The sequence below is a fragment of the Amia ocellicauda genome, chromosome 5 (genome assembly GCF_036373705.1).
Source record: "Amia ocellicauda isolate fAmiCal2 chromosome 5, fAmiCal2.hap1, whole genome shotgun sequence".
NCBI classification, from domain to species: Eukaryota; Metazoa; Chordata; class Actinopteri; order Amiiformes; family Amiidae; genus Amia; species Amia ocellicauda.
The window spans coordinates 23,376,667-23,394,069 of record NC_089854.1 but is presented as its reverse complement, the minus strand read 5'-3'; the positions used below and the strand labels follow the sequence as shown (position 1 = coordinate 23,394,069).

General features: G+C 46.0%; 1 protein-coding gene across 5 annotated transcripts; it reads left to right on the top strand.

Moving 5' to 3' along the window:
* The first annotated feature begins 138 nt into the window (after positions 1–138).
* cep131 (centrosomal protein 131) lies at positions 139–17,162 on the top strand. 5 transcript variants are annotated; one of them, XM_066704388.1, is made up of 27 exons: positions 139–857; positions 2,413–2,618; positions 2,851–2,945; positions 4,293–4,404; positions 4,587–4,714; positions 4,846–4,950; positions 5,450–5,605; positions 5,984–6,101; positions 6,538–6,654; positions 7,161–7,329; positions 7,558–7,655; positions 7,846–8,025; positions 8,132–8,323; positions 8,639–8,776; positions 8,974–9,099; positions 9,363–9,479; positions 9,832–9,861; positions 10,617–10,719; positions 12,580–12,781; positions 12,917–13,024; positions 13,197–13,314; positions 13,458–13,532; positions 13,857–13,999; positions 14,115–14,292; positions 14,431–14,627; positions 14,814–14,874; positions 15,260–17,162. In XM_066704388.1, exons 2-27 carry the CDS (start codon positions 2,424–2,426, stop codon positions 15,329–15,331), a joined length of 3,333 nt encoding a protein of 1,110 aa, XP_066560485.1. In that variant the 5' UTR covers positions 139–857; positions 2,413–2,423; the 3' UTR covers positions 15,332–17,162. The 5 variants fall into 5 exon arrangements, with proteins under 5 accessions (XP_066560485.1, XP_066560487.1, XP_066560484.1 ...); XM_066704390.1 differs by having other exon boundaries at positions 5,981–6,101; positions 7,161–7,290; XM_066704387.1 differs by having other exon boundaries at positions 5,981–6,101.
* The last annotated feature ends 241 nt before the right edge of the window (positions 17,163–17,403 follow it).

Here is a 17,403-nt window from a genome sequence, read left to right as displayed (position 1 = left end):
CTTTGAACCCTCCACCGTTAACTGAAACACGCCTTTCACCAATGACATCGTCGCAGCCCGGAGAGTGACGGCACGTCTCCGCCAATCACAGCGCTCGGCGGGCGGGGCTCTTGTGTTTGCTGGTTGCCACAGAGAGAGTGTTGCGCTTCATGGTCAGTTGCAACAGTTTCTGTCTGTGATCGATGGGATACAAATTGGGATGTGCATTAACTTTTCCAGTTGTTTTGGATGAAGCTTCAAAGGAGGCGGTTATTTATTTGTCATTTGGGCTCATTGGGATTATATAATAGGCCTAAAACGTGTATCGATCAGTCTAATGGAGAGAAAGACGGGCGATGTAATATATATAGTGCTGTATCCATCAGTGATACAAAATTGAGCTTTAATTGCTAAATTACTGTCTGATTGTAAAGAAATGATCTGTATCGGGCTGTTTACGAATATATGCATCATTTTTATTATTTGCTTCAGTTTTAGATTGAAAAGGAGAGAAGATTATTGATTTATTTATTTTGTATTTGATTCAGTCTTCGAAGTGTGTAATTGTGGGGCTTGTTTTGCAAAGAACAACATTTTTTGCAAGTCAAATGATAATACCAGTAAGATGTATTATTATGTTTTATCAATAATGACTTAGTGTATCTTGTGACAACCTTTTGATTGGTTTTAACGTTGTGTGCATTGGCACTACTTACTACGTGTTTAATACAGTGCACAGTTTAATGAATGGGGATACATTAATCAGAGTATACATTTTATACATCATAAAAATCAGTTCATTAATCAACCAAACTAACACGTTACTGGTTTCCTGCTTGCGAAAACATCGTCTCACGACTGGACTGGAAATACTCAAGGTAAGATAGCATGTATATTGATGTAGTTATTTAACAAGAATAAATTATGACGATGTTAAAAACAATATTTATTATGTATTTATTGTTATTTTCCAACAGCAAGTTACACAGCCATTAGTTCATTTTTTAACCGATATTGCATTTAATGTAACGTTTTTTTAAAAAACAAATTCAGTTGAGGAAAATGCTGGAAAAGAACATGTGATTTTTTTAGAAAATAGATAGATAGATATCTTGGGGAGGCCTTCAACAGTGTATGGATATAGGCTGCTGATGATAATGTGTGTGTGTGTGTATATATATATATATATACACACACACACACACACACACACACACACAGACGTGTGTGTATGTGTTTCTGTATATTGTATATATAATAACAAACCTCTGTCCTTACTGATGATGTAATGTAACTTACTGTACTGATGTCATACAGTTGGTAAGAGCAGTGGGTAAGCACCACTGTAATGTATGGATAATTATATAGCTATTTTTTGCACACACCAGACTAGTGTTTTGTACACCTTGCTTTTAACCTAGTTTAGGAATTGGACGACTTCACAATGCATTATACTAAAAAACAAGTGTTTCTGTCTCTCCCTCAGCGTTGCACTGGCAATCCTACCATGTCCTCCTACACACAGTGGCTTCTAAACAGTGTAACTGACACCACAGGAATCTGCGCAGTATTAATCCTCAATCTCAAATGCTCTACACCCACAACCAGAGTGCGTTACACTGCAGCAGAACTAAACCAAACCCAGTTGAGTTCCCATCCGCGTATGGATTTAGACTGCTAGCTGCAGCCAGTCTCTTATGTGATGATGACCGTTCTGCATTAGCTAATGACATTCACAGTATAACAATCCTTTCTCACAGAAACCGGGCTTTTATTTTAGCTGTGTGTGTAGCAGTATTCTGGCAGTTACTGTGCAGGGAACTCATGAGAACGACTCTGAATGCGAGTCGTGGCTTCCTATCCTCCTTGTCCTTGGTTTCACTCCAATGGCACTGTCAACGTTAAATAGACGTGGTATCGTTCTCTCTAACACTGTATCCTGAATACTTAGTGCCGTGGCTACAGATGGAAATCTTTGCCTGGCATGGTTCAGGTAAGGCTTTTATGTGCGAGTTGGAGTACAAGCTGACATTTCAGCCAGAGAATGAGGACCCGGTGCTGCTGGTAGTGTGAGGGCCTAAGCGAAGACCCTGGTTGCTAGGGGTAATTGTTTACTGAAGAGAAAATCTGCAGCCTTCTATTTCTGTAGAACAATTATAACAATGTGTTTTTTTTCCCCTCGTGCTTTTGCCAAGATAACATAAGAAGATGATACATTTTCTATAACTAAAAACTCAAGGCACAGAATGAAAAAATAAATGAACTTGCCACATTCCGACATTCCACAAAGCCGCTGCGGCGAGTTCCCCCTAAGGTGCAAATTGCCAACAGGCTATACAAACAGGTGTTTGATTGACAGGTTTTCAACGTTTCACTACTTTCCTACGTGGCTCCACTCACTGAGTACTGCTGCTGCCTTCTGTTCCCCTCCAGGTCCGTTGAGGATGCACTCTGCCCGCAGCCCGCCCTCTCTGCCTGGCAGCGTCTCGGTGGGCGCGGGGGACGCCCTTGATCTCAGCCTCACGGGCTCCCAGCTGTCTGTGTCCCGCAGACCAAGCAGCGCATCTCCGGCCAAACAGTTCTCCCGCTCTGTCTCTGTCTCCCTCGCTAGCGACAGCAAGGGCAAGCGCAACACCCTGGTGAGACATGTCCGGGCTCAGAGACTGGGGTGGGGGTGGGGTGGCTTGGTCAGGGTTATTTGTCCGGGACGAATTATTTCACATGGGGAGGGGTGGAATGTTTTTAAGATTTCTGTAAACTGAAATGGCTGTTCTCCCCCCCCCCCCCCCCTCTCTCTCTCTCTCTCTCTCTCTCTCTCTCTCTCTCTCTCTCTCTCTCTCTCTCTCTCTCTCTCTCTGTTTGTGTCTTCAGGCAGAACCCGGCCTGGGCAGCTCTCGCTCCATCAAGAATTTGCGGAGGTCAAACAGCACCACACAGGTCAACCAGAGACCCAAACCCTGCGTCAGGTATATCGATCTGCAGAAGTCATACCCGTGATTTGTTATCAGATATATGTATAGTATTTATAGTTTTCGTTGTTGTTTTAAGAGCTGCTCCTTTGAGTTGGCTGGCTGCTCTGAGGTGATCAGGAATGGATTCCCTCACTGAAGTTGGTCCCTCACTCTTGTATGGTTGATCTCAATTTAATTCTGTATATTAGACAGACAGTAAACTCGGACTAGAACAGGCTTTTTTTAAATGCACCGAACAGACGCAGGCAGATGCTGCACACACTGGACTCTGAGTTTGAATGTTGAAGCTTGCACTCTATGGGGTGGGGGGATACAGGCTTGGCGGCCTCTAAACCCTGAAGCCTGGCTGCCCTGGATGACATTGTGATCTGTAAAGCTATCTGGTGCTTCCTGTTGACTGGAGAGCATCTTCCAAGAGCAACAACTGGCTCTGCGGTCAGACAGGCCCGCTTGGCTGGTACAATAGCCTTTGTGGAGTGTGGCTCCTTCATAAAGGACTGATTGGGCGCTGTTGTTAAGGAGCAAGCCCTGGGCAGCAGGCTGTATTGTGGGGACCTGGAGGGGGAGGGTTGGAGTTAAGGCTGCTGAAAGGAGGCTGACTGAATGCAAAAGTGTGTGCATGCAGGGGCCTCATTGTCCAGCAGCTGCCGCTGGTCCTAAACCCTCCTGGGGACAGAGAATAGGGTCTTAAATTCTGGACAGTCTAAGGCAACCCCCCCCACCCCCCGCCCCCTTCAGAGCTATCTTCCCCCCTCTGTTATAAACCTAAGCGCAGAGGAATGTGCTTTTTGAATCGGTGTCAGTGAGTTGCCTTTCAGAGGGCCAGCTGGCCTTCTCAGAGTGGGCGCCAGCACAGATGCTGTAGGAGGGCCCAGACCGAGTGGGAGAGCATGCATCTGCATTCATTCACATTCAGACGGCGGCAGCATGTGAAAGCTGAATAGGAAGGAGTGGGCAACATGTGTTTGCGCTCATTTATAATGTAATTAACCCCTGGTTTAAAAGGATTGAGACGTGTTGGAATTCCAAAAGGAATCTGCAATTCATGCAAAATAAAGCTGAATGAATGGTATTATGTGCAATTAGTAAAAATAATTTCTAATGAAGGTGGTAACATTTATCAGAATAGCTGGCATATTTATATAAGAATAATTAATCTAGTGTGTTATGTGTTTTGCTTTTATTGGGGGTCATTTTCAAAGTTAGTGTCTAGTGAAGTGCGGTCCAGAGTGGACAGAGGTACTGAGATCCTGGTGAAGTCCAGGTTTGTTTTCTGTAGAGGTCAGTCATGTCCGGGCCATCCACTCGCCATGTCTGACCTGTCACTGTTCTGTGTCCCAGTGAGGAGCCACCAGACGACTTCCTGGCCTTATTCGACAGCAGCTCTGATGGCCGCAGGAAGCTGGCCAGCCTGAGCAAGACCTCCCCTGACCGCACCACCTGGAACATCCTGGTAAGCCCGCACTGTTGCGCCGATTTTACCACTGCCAGCAGATCACCACCAAACCTGCACTAACCAGGGATGGTCATTTCTCACCTTAATTTCTCAGCCCGACGTCATTTTTTTTCTGGTAAGTTGCTTAATTTTTAATATAACAGTAGTGTACAATGGTTAACCCAGTCTCTCTGTGATAGGATGACCAGCCCAGAGTTTTCCCCACGCCTGGCAGTGCCCGCAGAACCAGCACCACCGACTCGCCAGCAGGTCTGAAGAGGAGAGAGGCTGCAGTGGCCCTCGCTGCCAACTTCACCGCCAATAACAGGTCAGGACTCCTGCAGTCAGAACGAGGCGTGTGTGTGCGTTGCGTGTGTGTGTGTAGCTTGTACCGTGTGGACTTCAGTGCGATCTTTTCTCTGGGACGTTTTCAGCCCTGTTTCTCTCTCCCCCTCTCAGGAGTAACAAAGCAGCCGTGGGGAACTCTGTGACCACCATCCTGCACAACAACTACTCCGACAAGCCCCTCACCCCCAAGAGCTCCAACCAGAAGCCATCTTTCAAGTAGGAGCAAGATTCTTTATGGCCGCTATTTCTAGCGCCAAATGTCCTGGATAAAGAGTTCGATAGAAGTGTAATTTTGCAAACCTTTATATGTTTGTTAATTCTTTTTTTTTTATAGACAACCTATTATGAAATTCAGTGTTAATCTCTACCATAGTATCCACACTCGACTCTTATCTTGTGTGGATCATTACAAGTGTACAAGCGCACAATTGTTACTTATGAGTTACATATCTATGTATGCTGTGGTTTCAGTGGTTTTGTACACATAGCTGTTACATTACAAGGCCGACTTCCAAATCTCATGTCTGTATCAGTGGATCTGTAACCGTTAATGACCCGCATGGCACAGCTCCTGCGGTCACAGCTGGGTAATTTGTTTATGTACGACTTCCCAAACCTGCTGAAACTAGATTTAACCCCAGGCAGTCCTGTTTTTTTTTTTTTTTGTTGTTTTTTAGTTGTGCGCTCACCTCTGTCTCTCTCCCTGCAATGGTAGTAACATCATCAAGGCTACAGTCAATGACGAGGGCCCTCTGGAGAGTGCCTCATTGACCAAGTCTCAGAAGAACTTCTCCTCCCCCAATAACAACGCGGCGCGCAGCAGCCCCTCCCAGCTGAGGAGACGGGAAGTAACAGAGGAGGAGGCGGAAAGGTGACGTCATGGCCGATGTTCGAGTAATGACCACATCCCCTTCGGGGGGGCGATGGCTTGTCTTGAGATTGTGGTGTCCCCACAATCGATGTGATGCTTGTACTTTACGCTGCACTAACAATTACCTCAAGTTTGCAAAAGAGTCGTGTGGCTAAAAGTATTTGCATTTATTTTTTCCGACACTGTATGCACTGCAGACCGTAATAGTTTTGGTTTCTTACCTAACTGTTTAATTGCTTTCTAGTTATAAGAGTTTGGCATTGAAGCAGTCAGAATTATAATAACACGTGTTGTCCAGTCCCAAGTGTGCTTGTTGTAACAAGGAGTGAGAATTGTAATGACTCCCAGTGAGTGACTCTCTGTCTCTGGTGTTAGCAGGTTTATCCAGCAGGTCAACCACGCAGCCGTCACCATCCAGCGCTGGTACAGACGCCATGCGCAGAGACAGCGTGCCAACGAGGCGGCCCTCAAACGCCTGCTGACCACCAAGAAGCAGGTACGAGTGTGTGTGCAAGGGGCTGGGGAGATAGACGCTTGGGGAATGGGGGAGGTGCTGAAAGTGTCCTGGTTTTGATCGCTTGACATTGTCAATGTTTCTAAGTGTTTTGTGTGCGTTAGACTGAAATAATTAAAATAAACTAACTAATGGCTCTGTGGGACTGTTATCAACGCTGCAATTTCAACAACGTCCAAAATTAGAAATCACAAGTGTTAGCAAGAACTTTGCTTCAGCACAAATGGCAGTAGATTTTTTGTTGTGTGTTTGCTGTCGCACCCGTGTACAAATGTGTGGTTGTTATCATTTCCATTTGTTACCTTCTATATTCGCTCTACTGTTCTATAATTTACATGGGCTTAGATTTAGTTTTAGGATGGAGATTGATTTCAGAGAATAAACAGAGGGATCTCACTGTTCCTTATTCCTCACGTAGGAGAGGGAGCAGAGAGCGGAGGGAGGGAAGGCGCAGGAAGTGCTAAAGAAGAAAGAGGATGACCGGAAACGCATTCGGGAGGAGAAGGCACGACTGGCCAGGCGAGCTGCTATACAGGTACTTCAGGATTGAGTTGAGCAACCATGGAGGATTGTCCTGGACTATTGGGCTGCTCATTATAGAAATTAATGTTCATTAATAGAAATTAACAAGCATATAAGTTTCATACATGGTTAGTTGAAAAGAAAATTAAGCTGCAGGCTTCGGACGGGGGCTTTACTTTAGGTTTAATTCGTTTTTCAGGTTCTTCAGGAAACTCGCTGCCATTGGGCTTGATTATGTTTTTACCTGATTCTCTTAAATAGGTCGATTAGCAGATTTGGCATCTCATAATGGTGTGGGTATCTTAAAATTCAACACACCAAACCAGTACCTGTAAAAACCTAACCCAACTCCACTGTTAGGCCTATAAATAGCATGAAATCGCACTAAAGAGGGATTGTACTCTTGAGTCTCTGATCGTCTGTGATATTTCTGAGCAGGAACAGTTGCAACCCTTCGCACAGCAACGTAAATCAACAAAACTGAAGGCCCGTCCCCGATTGCTCTGTCTTTATCCACAGGAGCTGCAGCAGAAGAGGGCCCAGCGAGCCTCCGAGGCCCAGCGAATCGCGGAGGAGGAGATCGAGGCCCTGAGGCAGTGTGGGAAGGTGGGCCGAAAAAAACCTGCAAAGCTGTCTCCTAGCAACAAGGGTACTGGTGCAGCCGGCGACATCAAGGCCAAGAACATGGGTGAGGGTGGAGCGGGGGCCCCGTGGGTGAGCGATCTGCAGAGGGAGAGAGGATCGGTTAAAGGGGGGCAGGGTTGTTTGTAGTGTAGACTTATACTGAGAACTTTATTGGGAGTTTAGTGTTAAAGCTTTGATTTTACCATCATTCTGACCTTAACCTGGTAAATCTACGCTGTGAGCAATCGTATGAAAGCCTCAAATCCATGACAATCTCTCACTCCTCCCACAGACTCCAATGTGAATGTTTCCGCTGATGTTGATGATGCTTCGAACCTGAGATCAGGGTCCCCCACTGACTCCCCGGGCAGAGGGTCCCAGTGCTCACAGGTAACCCCGCCAAACTGCCAGTATCATTGCTTCGTAACAACACACAAGGTTTTGTACGTAAAATATTTAAATTGTGTATGTATTTTTAGCTGTTGTATTGTGAGATCTTGGATTTCTAGAGAGAAACACCTTTTCTTTTTACACAAATATACAAAATGCAATATTGTTTTGTTGTCTGTTGTCTATGCAGGAGCTGGTGCACAGCGCAGTGAGCCACGAGGAGCAGCGGCAGACGGCACCATCCAGCAGAGCCCAGTCGAAAACCACTCTGAACGACCTGCTGGATACCCTCAAACTGCTGGAGGAGGAGCCCGAGAAACTGCCTGAGCCCAAGAGCTACAGGAAGGAGAAGTACTCCTGGATTGATGAAGTGAGGAATCAAAAAACAAAAATGTGACCATATAATAGTGTACTAACTACATCGATGTATTGTCTTCGTGGTCGGTCCTGATCTAACCTCCCCATCCTTCCCCCAGGACGCAGATTCCAACTCGCTGACGGCCGACAACCTGGAGCGCCACGGCAAGCTGAGCCAGTCACCTGCCCTGCCAGACGGGGGCGCCCTGCTCTCGGAGGCCAAGCTGCAGAGTATCATGAGCTTCCTGGACGAGATGGAGAAGTCCGAGCAGGAGCGGCCGCGGTCAGTCACCTCAGGGTCGCTCCGAGAGGTGAGCCTGTGAGAGGACTGCAGTGACCTCTTGTGGTCGGAGAGGGAATTGCACTTGCCCAGACATAGGACTTGGTCAGAGTATCAGTTTCTCAGCACTGGGCCTAAAACAAATCAAAATGTTAACCTACCTATGAATAGCAAGTGACAAGCTTGTACCCTATCTCTGTTTATTTTATTTAGAAATAAATCTGGTATAAAAGTGATAAGTTGCGATGCCCAGTCATGTCAAAGTCTTGATTTGGTCTAGGCCAAGCTTCCAAGGGCTTCTGGAGGAAGTACCGCAGTAACACCCTGGCATCCCTCCTCTCTCCAGGTGCTGCTGTCTGAGGAGGAGCTGGCGGGGGTGGAGCAGGCCTCGGCGACGGCGGCGGAGGTCACGGGCTCCATGATGAGGGTGAAGCTTGAACTGGAGGAGAAGAGGCGGACTGTGAACATGCTGCAGACCGCGCTGGTGAGGAGGGGCCCAGAGCATGCTTTAGTCACTTTGGTTCATAAGCATCTCAGAGTGTGGCCGGCATGGTGGAGTTCCATGGTTTCTGTTGAAGGTTAAAGGCCTGATATGAAAATTAAATACAATCTGTGGGATGTCACTGCAGTGGGAATGTTGTGTGAATCCTGACCTGACTCCCGACCCCCCCTCCCTCTAAGGCCCAGCAGCGTGAGTTGACCGTCCGACACGTCAAGGAGACAGAGAAGGAACTCAACCGCAACTTCCAGCTGCAGAAAGAGCAGTACGAAGCCACCATCCAGAGACACCTGGCCTTCATAGACCAGGTACGGATGCAAGTTCACACCTGGGCAGATGGGTATTACACAGATCTGCAGTACCACAGTGATCTAGGTGCTAGGTTAATATTAATGCAAGATTTGGATGTTCAAGAAAAAAAATGCAATAATAGAAAAACAGGGGGGGGGAGCCTAAATTTGACCAAGCCAAGATGAATGTGGGAATGCTCTCAGTAAACTATGAGTGAGCTGCGGGAAACTGTGGTGTTACCGTGTCGTCAATGTGGCTGATCTCCTGCCCTTCTCCTCAGCTCATTGACGATAAGAAAGCCCTGAGCGAGCGCTGTGAGGGCGTGGTCACCGAGCTCAAGCAGGTGGACCAGAAATACACCAAGAAGATCGCCCAGATGCAGGAGCAGCATGACTTGGTAAGAGAGTGTGAGAGTGCTGTGCATGTTAGATAACAGCTCACACACCCACAAAGTGTGTGAACCAGTTAGATACAGTTTTATATACATAAGATGCAAATGAGATCATCCACGTTAGAAAGACAAGGATGCTGTGGTGTTAACGCAGTGGCAGTGAGGGGTGTCTTCACTGCACTCATGGGTAGTGGGGCTTTACTCTGGCAGGCGTCTCTCGCTTCCCTTTTGCAATTTCATCTCAGCTGTGATTGCTTGCAGTGTCTCTTTGCTGCAGTGTTGGTGCTTCTTAAATACCGTTTTTATTTCTCTCTTTTTTTTATTCTTTATGGTTTCTGGCTGTCTCTCTTCTGGCTAGGTATGGCACATTCTGGGTCCCTTGTGTGAGGTAACACTTTTTCATCGTCTAATCCCCTTATTCTCAATCCTTCCTCTTCCTCTCTGTCATTCCTTGAGGTAGAAATCTCTGTGTGTCAAATCTGACAGGTCCACAATCAGTATTTAATCTATGGCTTGTAATGTTCTTCAATTAATCAGGAAAGTCCATCTTATTGTAAATTGCTTGCCAAGAGATCTCTCCTGGCTGTGCCAGTTAATGTACATTGCAAAAAAACACGTATGATATTACGTATATGTCATGTGTGTCATACGTGATACGTATGACACACATGACACGTATGATATTGTCTACTAATCCGTGCAGAATGAACCGAAATTAACGTCCGGTTAGATGCAAAATGGGAGTGCGTGAACCTGAGGTCCTGACAGGTTTGACTCACTGCCGTAGAGACTAACCCGCTTCGCCTGCCCCGCTCAGACCCCTGCTCTCAACACACAGCCTACCTGTATAGCGCCATCACCCTCACCTCCATCTGTAACCCTGCATGACACTAACAGGTTTAGAGGCTGGAAGTGTGCTGTATCTGCTGAACCAAGACAAGCAGAGTCTGTCAGTGTGGGCCAGGGATTTAATATCTGCAGCACCAAAGCCTGATCCGCAGCGTGACTCTAAAGTTCGTCTGCACGTGTGTGTGTCCGTTACCTTCTGGAGGGGACTTGGAAAGGTTTAATCCTGGCTGAAAGCTGTGGTGGCTTTGCTCTCGATGTTGATGATGTCATCCCTGCCCTCGTGGTTTCTTGCAGGAGATCAAGAAGCTGAAGGAGCTGATGAGCGCCACCGAGAAGATCCGCAGGGAGAAGTGGATCGATGAGAAGACCAAGAAGATTAAAGAGATCACTGTGAAAGGTAAGGATGGGGGGGTAAGGGTTGTGAAAGTTCCTCAGGGACTGCAGGGTGAGGGATGCCAAAAGATAATTACTAGTGACATTTCTCACTATACTGGGAAGTTACATTAATGTTAAAGAGATATTTGAGTTTTTTTAACACTTTACACCCATTTGGTAAATATGGATATTATAAGCAGTACAGGAATGTGACACCTATCAAATTAAATTAGAAAACCTGTACTATAATATTTTGCATAGTTGATGATTAGACAAACTATATTACAGTGTTACCAAGTTTTTTCACACACAAAAAAAGTCTATGGGAGATCGTTTTTGGAAACTTTTATATATATAAATATATTTATATATATATAAATACCACTCAGATTAAAATTTGTAGAAGTTGTTGTGTGAAAATTGCATAAGAAATGAAGGAATAATGTGCATTTGAAAGAATTGAGCCTAGTTTAGAGAAACTTTGTACCTCAAAATCTTGCCAAAGGGACATTTCTGCGTTATAAGGTCCACAGGCATGTGGGACCACTCAAATGAAAGCATGCAAACTACAGAATCAGTTTCTGCATTGTTGATCATGATTACACATGATATATTGCATCACTACCACATTATAAAGACATTTTGTGATTTTATGTTTTTTTTTTTTAATGTAAACAGTTTAATTATAATAATGCCAGATATGAATAGATACAGACAGGTGACAAATTAAAGGAAAAACCAACATAAAGTGTCTCAGTAAGGAGTTGGGCCACCACGAGACGCCAGAACAGCTTCAAGCTCTTGGCACAGATTCTACAAGTCTCTGATCTACTAGAGGGATGAACACCATTCTTCCAAAAGATATTCCCTCATTTGGGGTTTTGATGATGGTGGTGGAGAGCGCTGTCTAACACGTTGGTCCAAAATCTCCCATAGGTGTTCACTTGGGTTGAGATCTGGTGACTGCGAAGGCCATAGCATATGATTCACATCATTTTCATACTCTCCAAGAGGATACTCGCCACTCCCATCAGGATAGACATGTTTCACCATAGGATAAAGGTGATCACTCAGAATAACTTTGTAATGATTCCAGTAAGTGTACCCAAACCATACCAGGAAAATGCCCCCCACAGCATAACAGAGCCTCCTGACCCCCTTACTGTAGAGGTCAAGAAGTCAGGCCTGTACCGTTGTCACCACACATGCACTCACCCACTTGTCGAGAATATGGTGAAGGATGGCTCTGTAGAGCAGTGCCTATGTTTTATGCACCACTTAAATCTCAAATGTGCATTTGTCTTTGTAATGAGGGTTTATGCACTGCTCAGCATTTTTATACTTGCCACAGAGCATGATAGGATGTTAATTGCTTTGTATCATTGTATCATGCAGTATGCCTGTTTAGAGGCATATGGTGTAATTTTGCAAAGGTTTCAAAAAAATATCCTATTTAATCTTACCAAAAATTATTATTTGTATTAGGTTCTCATTTGCAGGCAGTAGGGGGCACTGTTTTTCAAGCATAAGATAAAAGTCCACACTGTATGCACAATAGTGAATGATTGTTCATTTCTTTACCCCATATAAAAGCTATGCTGACATTAGTTGTGTTCTGTGAATAGTATTGGAAAATATATTCTCTTGAGAACCCTGCTCTCAGCAGTGGAAACAGTTCCAGATGAGGAACGGTTTCTCTCCCTCAAACGCATGATTAACAGACCGTTTGACTTTTGTTGAAATGTGCTATTTAAAGATGCTGCAGTTGGCTTGTGGTTTTGTTGTGTATGATAGATAAGAGGAGAATTAAGTGTCTATGTGATCATCTAAATATGTAACAACACATTCATGACCATATCTCCCTCGCTGTGCATCTCTGCAGGGCTGGAGCCGGAGATCCAGAAGCTCATCGCCAAGCACAAGCAGGAGCTGAAGAAGCTCCGAGCCGTCCACGAGGCCGAGCTGCTGCAGGCGGACGAGAGGGCGGCCCAGCGGTATGTGCGACAGACGGAGGAGCTCCGCCAGCAACTGGAGAGGGAGAAGGAGGAGCAGTGCCAGCGGGAGAGGGAGCTCGCCAAGCAGAGGTAGCCCCACCGCAAATATGGTCATGCACACGAGAAGAGATCCACACATGTTCACCGAGCTACGGGGGCGTGCTTATTGACGGTGAGGTCAAGGTTGTGGGTGAGTGACTGATCTGCTCGTGTCGCCCCCTGCAGGTATGAGAAGCAGCTGGAGGAAGAGGAGACAGCTCTGCAGCAGCAACGCCGGCGGCTCTACGGCGAGGTGGCCGAGGAAAAGGAGAGACTAGCTCAGCTGGCGGCCAGGTGAGGCACAGAAGCTTTATTGATTATAGCTCTTTATGGTGTTTTAAAACAGCTAGTAGACCTCTGGGAAACCACGGGCAGTGCTGTGGAGGACTTAGTTGACTGGAGCCAGGGAGAGAGAGGGCTGGGAAACAGCTATGTGGTTTAATGTCACTGTGGGGCCCACTTGCAGACAGCGTGCTGAACTGGATGAACTTAGGAGGCAGCTGGAGGACAACAGCTCTCTGGCGGGGCGGGCGCTGCGCGAGGAGTTCGACCGGACCCGCGAGGAGCAGGAGAGGAGACACCAGGTACTGCAACTGCACTTGCCCACTCCCCCGCCGACAAAATCACGGCAGCTGAGCCCGGTTTCTGTCTTCCCTCCGAGGTGTGATGTTCAGGTCTGCTTTTTTGCTCATGTTCTCTATTCCCGGCTCTCTGTCTGTCTGTCCAGGCGGAGATAAAAGCCCTGAAGGAGAGGCTGGAGATTGAGAAGCAGGCCTGGGAGGAGAACTACATGAAGAAGGAGGTGAGGGGTCTGAAATGTCTTCCGTGCGTTCACTCTTCGTATCTGTGGTCAACTAAAATTGAAGTGGATGGTGTGGCAAAATGAGGCCTTGTTGTGGGGCCAAGTCTCTCATCATTACGGTGCTGTGGACGGCAGTGCCCAATTAGATATTGTGCAGTTGGGCATTCGTTGGATGTGCCAAGACCCGTAGAAGATGCCCAAACTGGTCATGTTTTTGACATTGTAGTGAATCGCTGAAGGACTGTTGACAGAAGGAAGTTGTCTTGTGACGGCTCTGTTGCTTTCAAAAGCCTTTGAGCCTGATTGGGCGTCTCTCACCTGTAGGAGGCGTGGCTGTTGAGCCGCGAGCGCGAGCTGAAGGACGAGGTGCGCAGGGGGCGGGACAAGGAGATTGAGTTGGCCATTCAGAGGCTCGAGGAGGAGACGAGCGGCGCCAGGGACGAGTGCGAGAGGGCCGCCGAGAACCGGTGAGCTGAACGCGGTTACGTTTAGTGCCGTCTGGCAGCGAGTCATACGTGGTAGTGGGTTCATGTCCCAGGAGCACTGTGTGCCGAGCTAAGCCAGTGTACCATGTGTACACAGGGTGAAGCGCGTGCGGGAGAAGTACGAGACGGAGCTGCAGGAGCTGGAGAGATCCGAGAGGAACCTGCAGGACAAGCACAACGAGCTGAAAAAGCGTCTGAGCGAGACGGAGGGGGAGGTCATCCGCCTGCAGGGTCTCCTACGGCAGAAAGAGCAGGAGGTCCAGGACATCACACAGGTGGGGGATTGGAGTGCGCCAATGAGAGAGGGGTGATGTCTACCGTCAGTCTCTCCCTCTTGCCTTCATCTCTCCACTGTCCATGTCTTCCTGTCTCCATCCTAACTGAGCTTTCCCGGGGGGTTGTGGGGAATGCAGATCAGAGACCGGCTGGCGGACGAGCGGCGCAGCCTGGCCGACGTGGTCCGGCAGGAGTTTGCCGACCGCTTGGTGGCCACGGAGGAGGAGAACCGGAGAATGAAAACGGAGGTTTCCGAGACCAGGGCCCGTCACCGACTGGAGGTGGAGAGGGTGACCCGCGAGAAGGAGGAGGAACTGGCGGAGGTCCATGAGAGGTGAGGCATCCCTCACCACCCGACACAGCCGCTGTGAATCGCAGTGAAAGAAACGTATACATCGCTGAAAACAACACAATTTGTGCCAGTTGTTTTTGTTACTGTTAAGGAAGCAAAAGGCCTCTCACTTACTGGTATGCTAACGGTAACCAGTGTGCTAAATCAGTATGTCTTTCTCTGTGTCAGGGTGAAGGCAGCCATTTTGAAGAAGGAAGAGACAGTCAATAACTTGCGGAAGCAGCATGAAGTGAGTACCTCAATAATGTGTCTCCTGTGTGACTAGCTGCTCTATTGGATCTGCGTCTGTCAGGAGTTTAAAGGCAAAGTCCCCCTACATCTACATTTTCGGTTTTATGTGTTGTTAGTGTGTAAGTAAGATACAGACCTCTCTTCCAGATTGAGTCCATCATATAAACAACTTTTGTTTTCTTTTAAAAATACAGTTAAGCTAGTTTATTTATAGAATGTGTATGGGGATGTTTGGAAGTTTAATTTCAGGGATTTCTAGTAGTTGGATTTTTTGCTGTATACCAGACAAGCACAAAGTTGGTTTAATGTGTATTTTATGGGAAACCTTAAAACCTCACAATTATGTCAGTAACCTTTAAATTACTGTGTTCTTGTTTTGGCAGGCGGCACTGAAAAGAGCTGATCACTTGGAGTCCTTGTTGGAGCAGCAGCGAAAACAGCTTCTGGGGAAGTGAACGAACAGGAACACACCGGCATTGTGCCCAGATATTTTCAGTTTTTTCTTCCTTGGACCAACAGAGAAACTGCAGGGGCCTGTCTGCACACTCCGGGTTCTCTGAGTCCTTAAATCTCACGGTGGAACGCTAGTTGTGCTAATTTTAATGTTCAGGAAGTCATGATTGATAAAAGTATCCTGTGGAAACTGTCTGGAAATGGCACTACAACTTTATTTTCCCACATTCCCTGTAGGAACCGGCCTCCAAAGTTGCACATTTCACCCGAGCACCACCCTGATGGAAGCCAGTGCCCCAGTCAACGAATGCTTTGAAATGCTGAGGGCCAAAGTATTTCAATCCCTCAGTAAAAGCAGAACATCCAGCATATGATAAATTCAGACTTTTCTGTGGATCACTTTGGAAGAACATTCTGCTAATTTTAAAACCATATAATGATCATCCAGCACTATAATATATTTTTCTGTCCTATAAAAAATGTTCTAAAAAGACCTTCCAGATGTTCACAGCTGCTTGGTGTTGTCACAGGGTTTCCACAGCTTGTGCTCGAGTCGCTTTGTGGACACTGCAGTGGTATGCTTGGCCTGTGTTTCTGTGATGTGAGCGCTTGTCTACAAACTAGAAGACACCAATTTACTTGTTTGGCCGACACATTTCATTCACACATTCACCCACAGATCTTACTAAGGAACCCGACCTGCTTCTCCCAATGTTACTGTACTGTTTTGTATGTAAAGGGTGTGTTCAAAGCTTGAGTAAAGTTTAAAAGTGCTAGAGAACTTCTGAGTATTTGGCAGAGTAGTTTTGGAAGTATGGAGAGGAATTGAATGCAGGGAAGAAATGAGGAATGGAAAATTGCATGAAGTGATACAGATCAGTAGGAGCTGAGTACGGGACTAAATAAAGGAAGGCGAGAGAAAGGGAAAGGAGAGGAAGTAAAGAGAAAGGAGGGACTGAAAGAAGGAGTGGAATTGGGGGAGTGTGGGAAGGTTGTTAGAAGGTACTGGAGGAGTTTCTTATGGCATTGAGCATGTTGACAGCCATTAGTATAGTTTCTGACTTAGTCTTTACAAAGTGGCTAACAGGCACACTGTAACCATGTGATTGTCTTAGTGTTTCAAGTCTTAGTGGTCTTTTGGCTTTAACAATCTTCACTGACAATCGGGTCATATTGTTGAAGTCCACAGCTGTAGGTAAGACTTTTTGGTCCAACAGTTGGAAGTAGTTAGCCTTTAAAGTCAGCTGTTCAAAGCCTGAACGCCCTTACACACACACACACCTATAAAAGAAAATATTTTAACTAGAACACAGAACAATCTGGGCATGACGGATAAAGCTGGTTTCGGTTGTTCATGCCAGATGTCTTCAGAAGATAAAAATGTGGTAAGCATCCAAGCAGTGGATGAGGTATTTTCACTTTTTGAGGATCTATCTTGTTTTGTTTTGTTTTGTAATGGATGTAATCTTTGTTCTGGTAATGAACTCAGAATGCCGTCTTGAATATTCAAGGCTGTGGGATAATATGAAAAATGTCTTTATTAATCCTGCTGCCTTCTGCATTTTTTTCCGTGCTTGTGAAATGCTTGTGTTTTTGCTCAACCCACCATTGTCTTGCAGCCAGGCTTTTCTTTCTCTTTTCCTGTTGAAATTGTCATCATTGAAGTCAGAAAACATTGACTCAAACTGCAGGTCTCCTAATTTCATATTTAATATGAGCATAACATTTCACTGTTATTTTTCTGTATGAACCACTTTTGTTTTTGTACTGTATGTGTCTCAATGTGCTGGTGAATGTAGATCCTTTTAAAATGATAAACATTTTCTAAAAATACTTCTTCACTGAAAGCAATATGTGAGTGTTACTTTTTCGGAAAGTCCCTCACAATGAGTTGTGCTCCCCCTCACGAAAGTTCACACTTTCGTTCCCCGTTACAGATTCATAGCTGCCTCTGCGCCAGAAAAACATGTTTGTTTCTCTCTGTCTTCACACTCTGAGGAAGAAAAAAGACCAAACAAACTTATTTTAATAATAGAACTTAAAAGCTTATTTTCCAGACTTATTGCCCAATTCT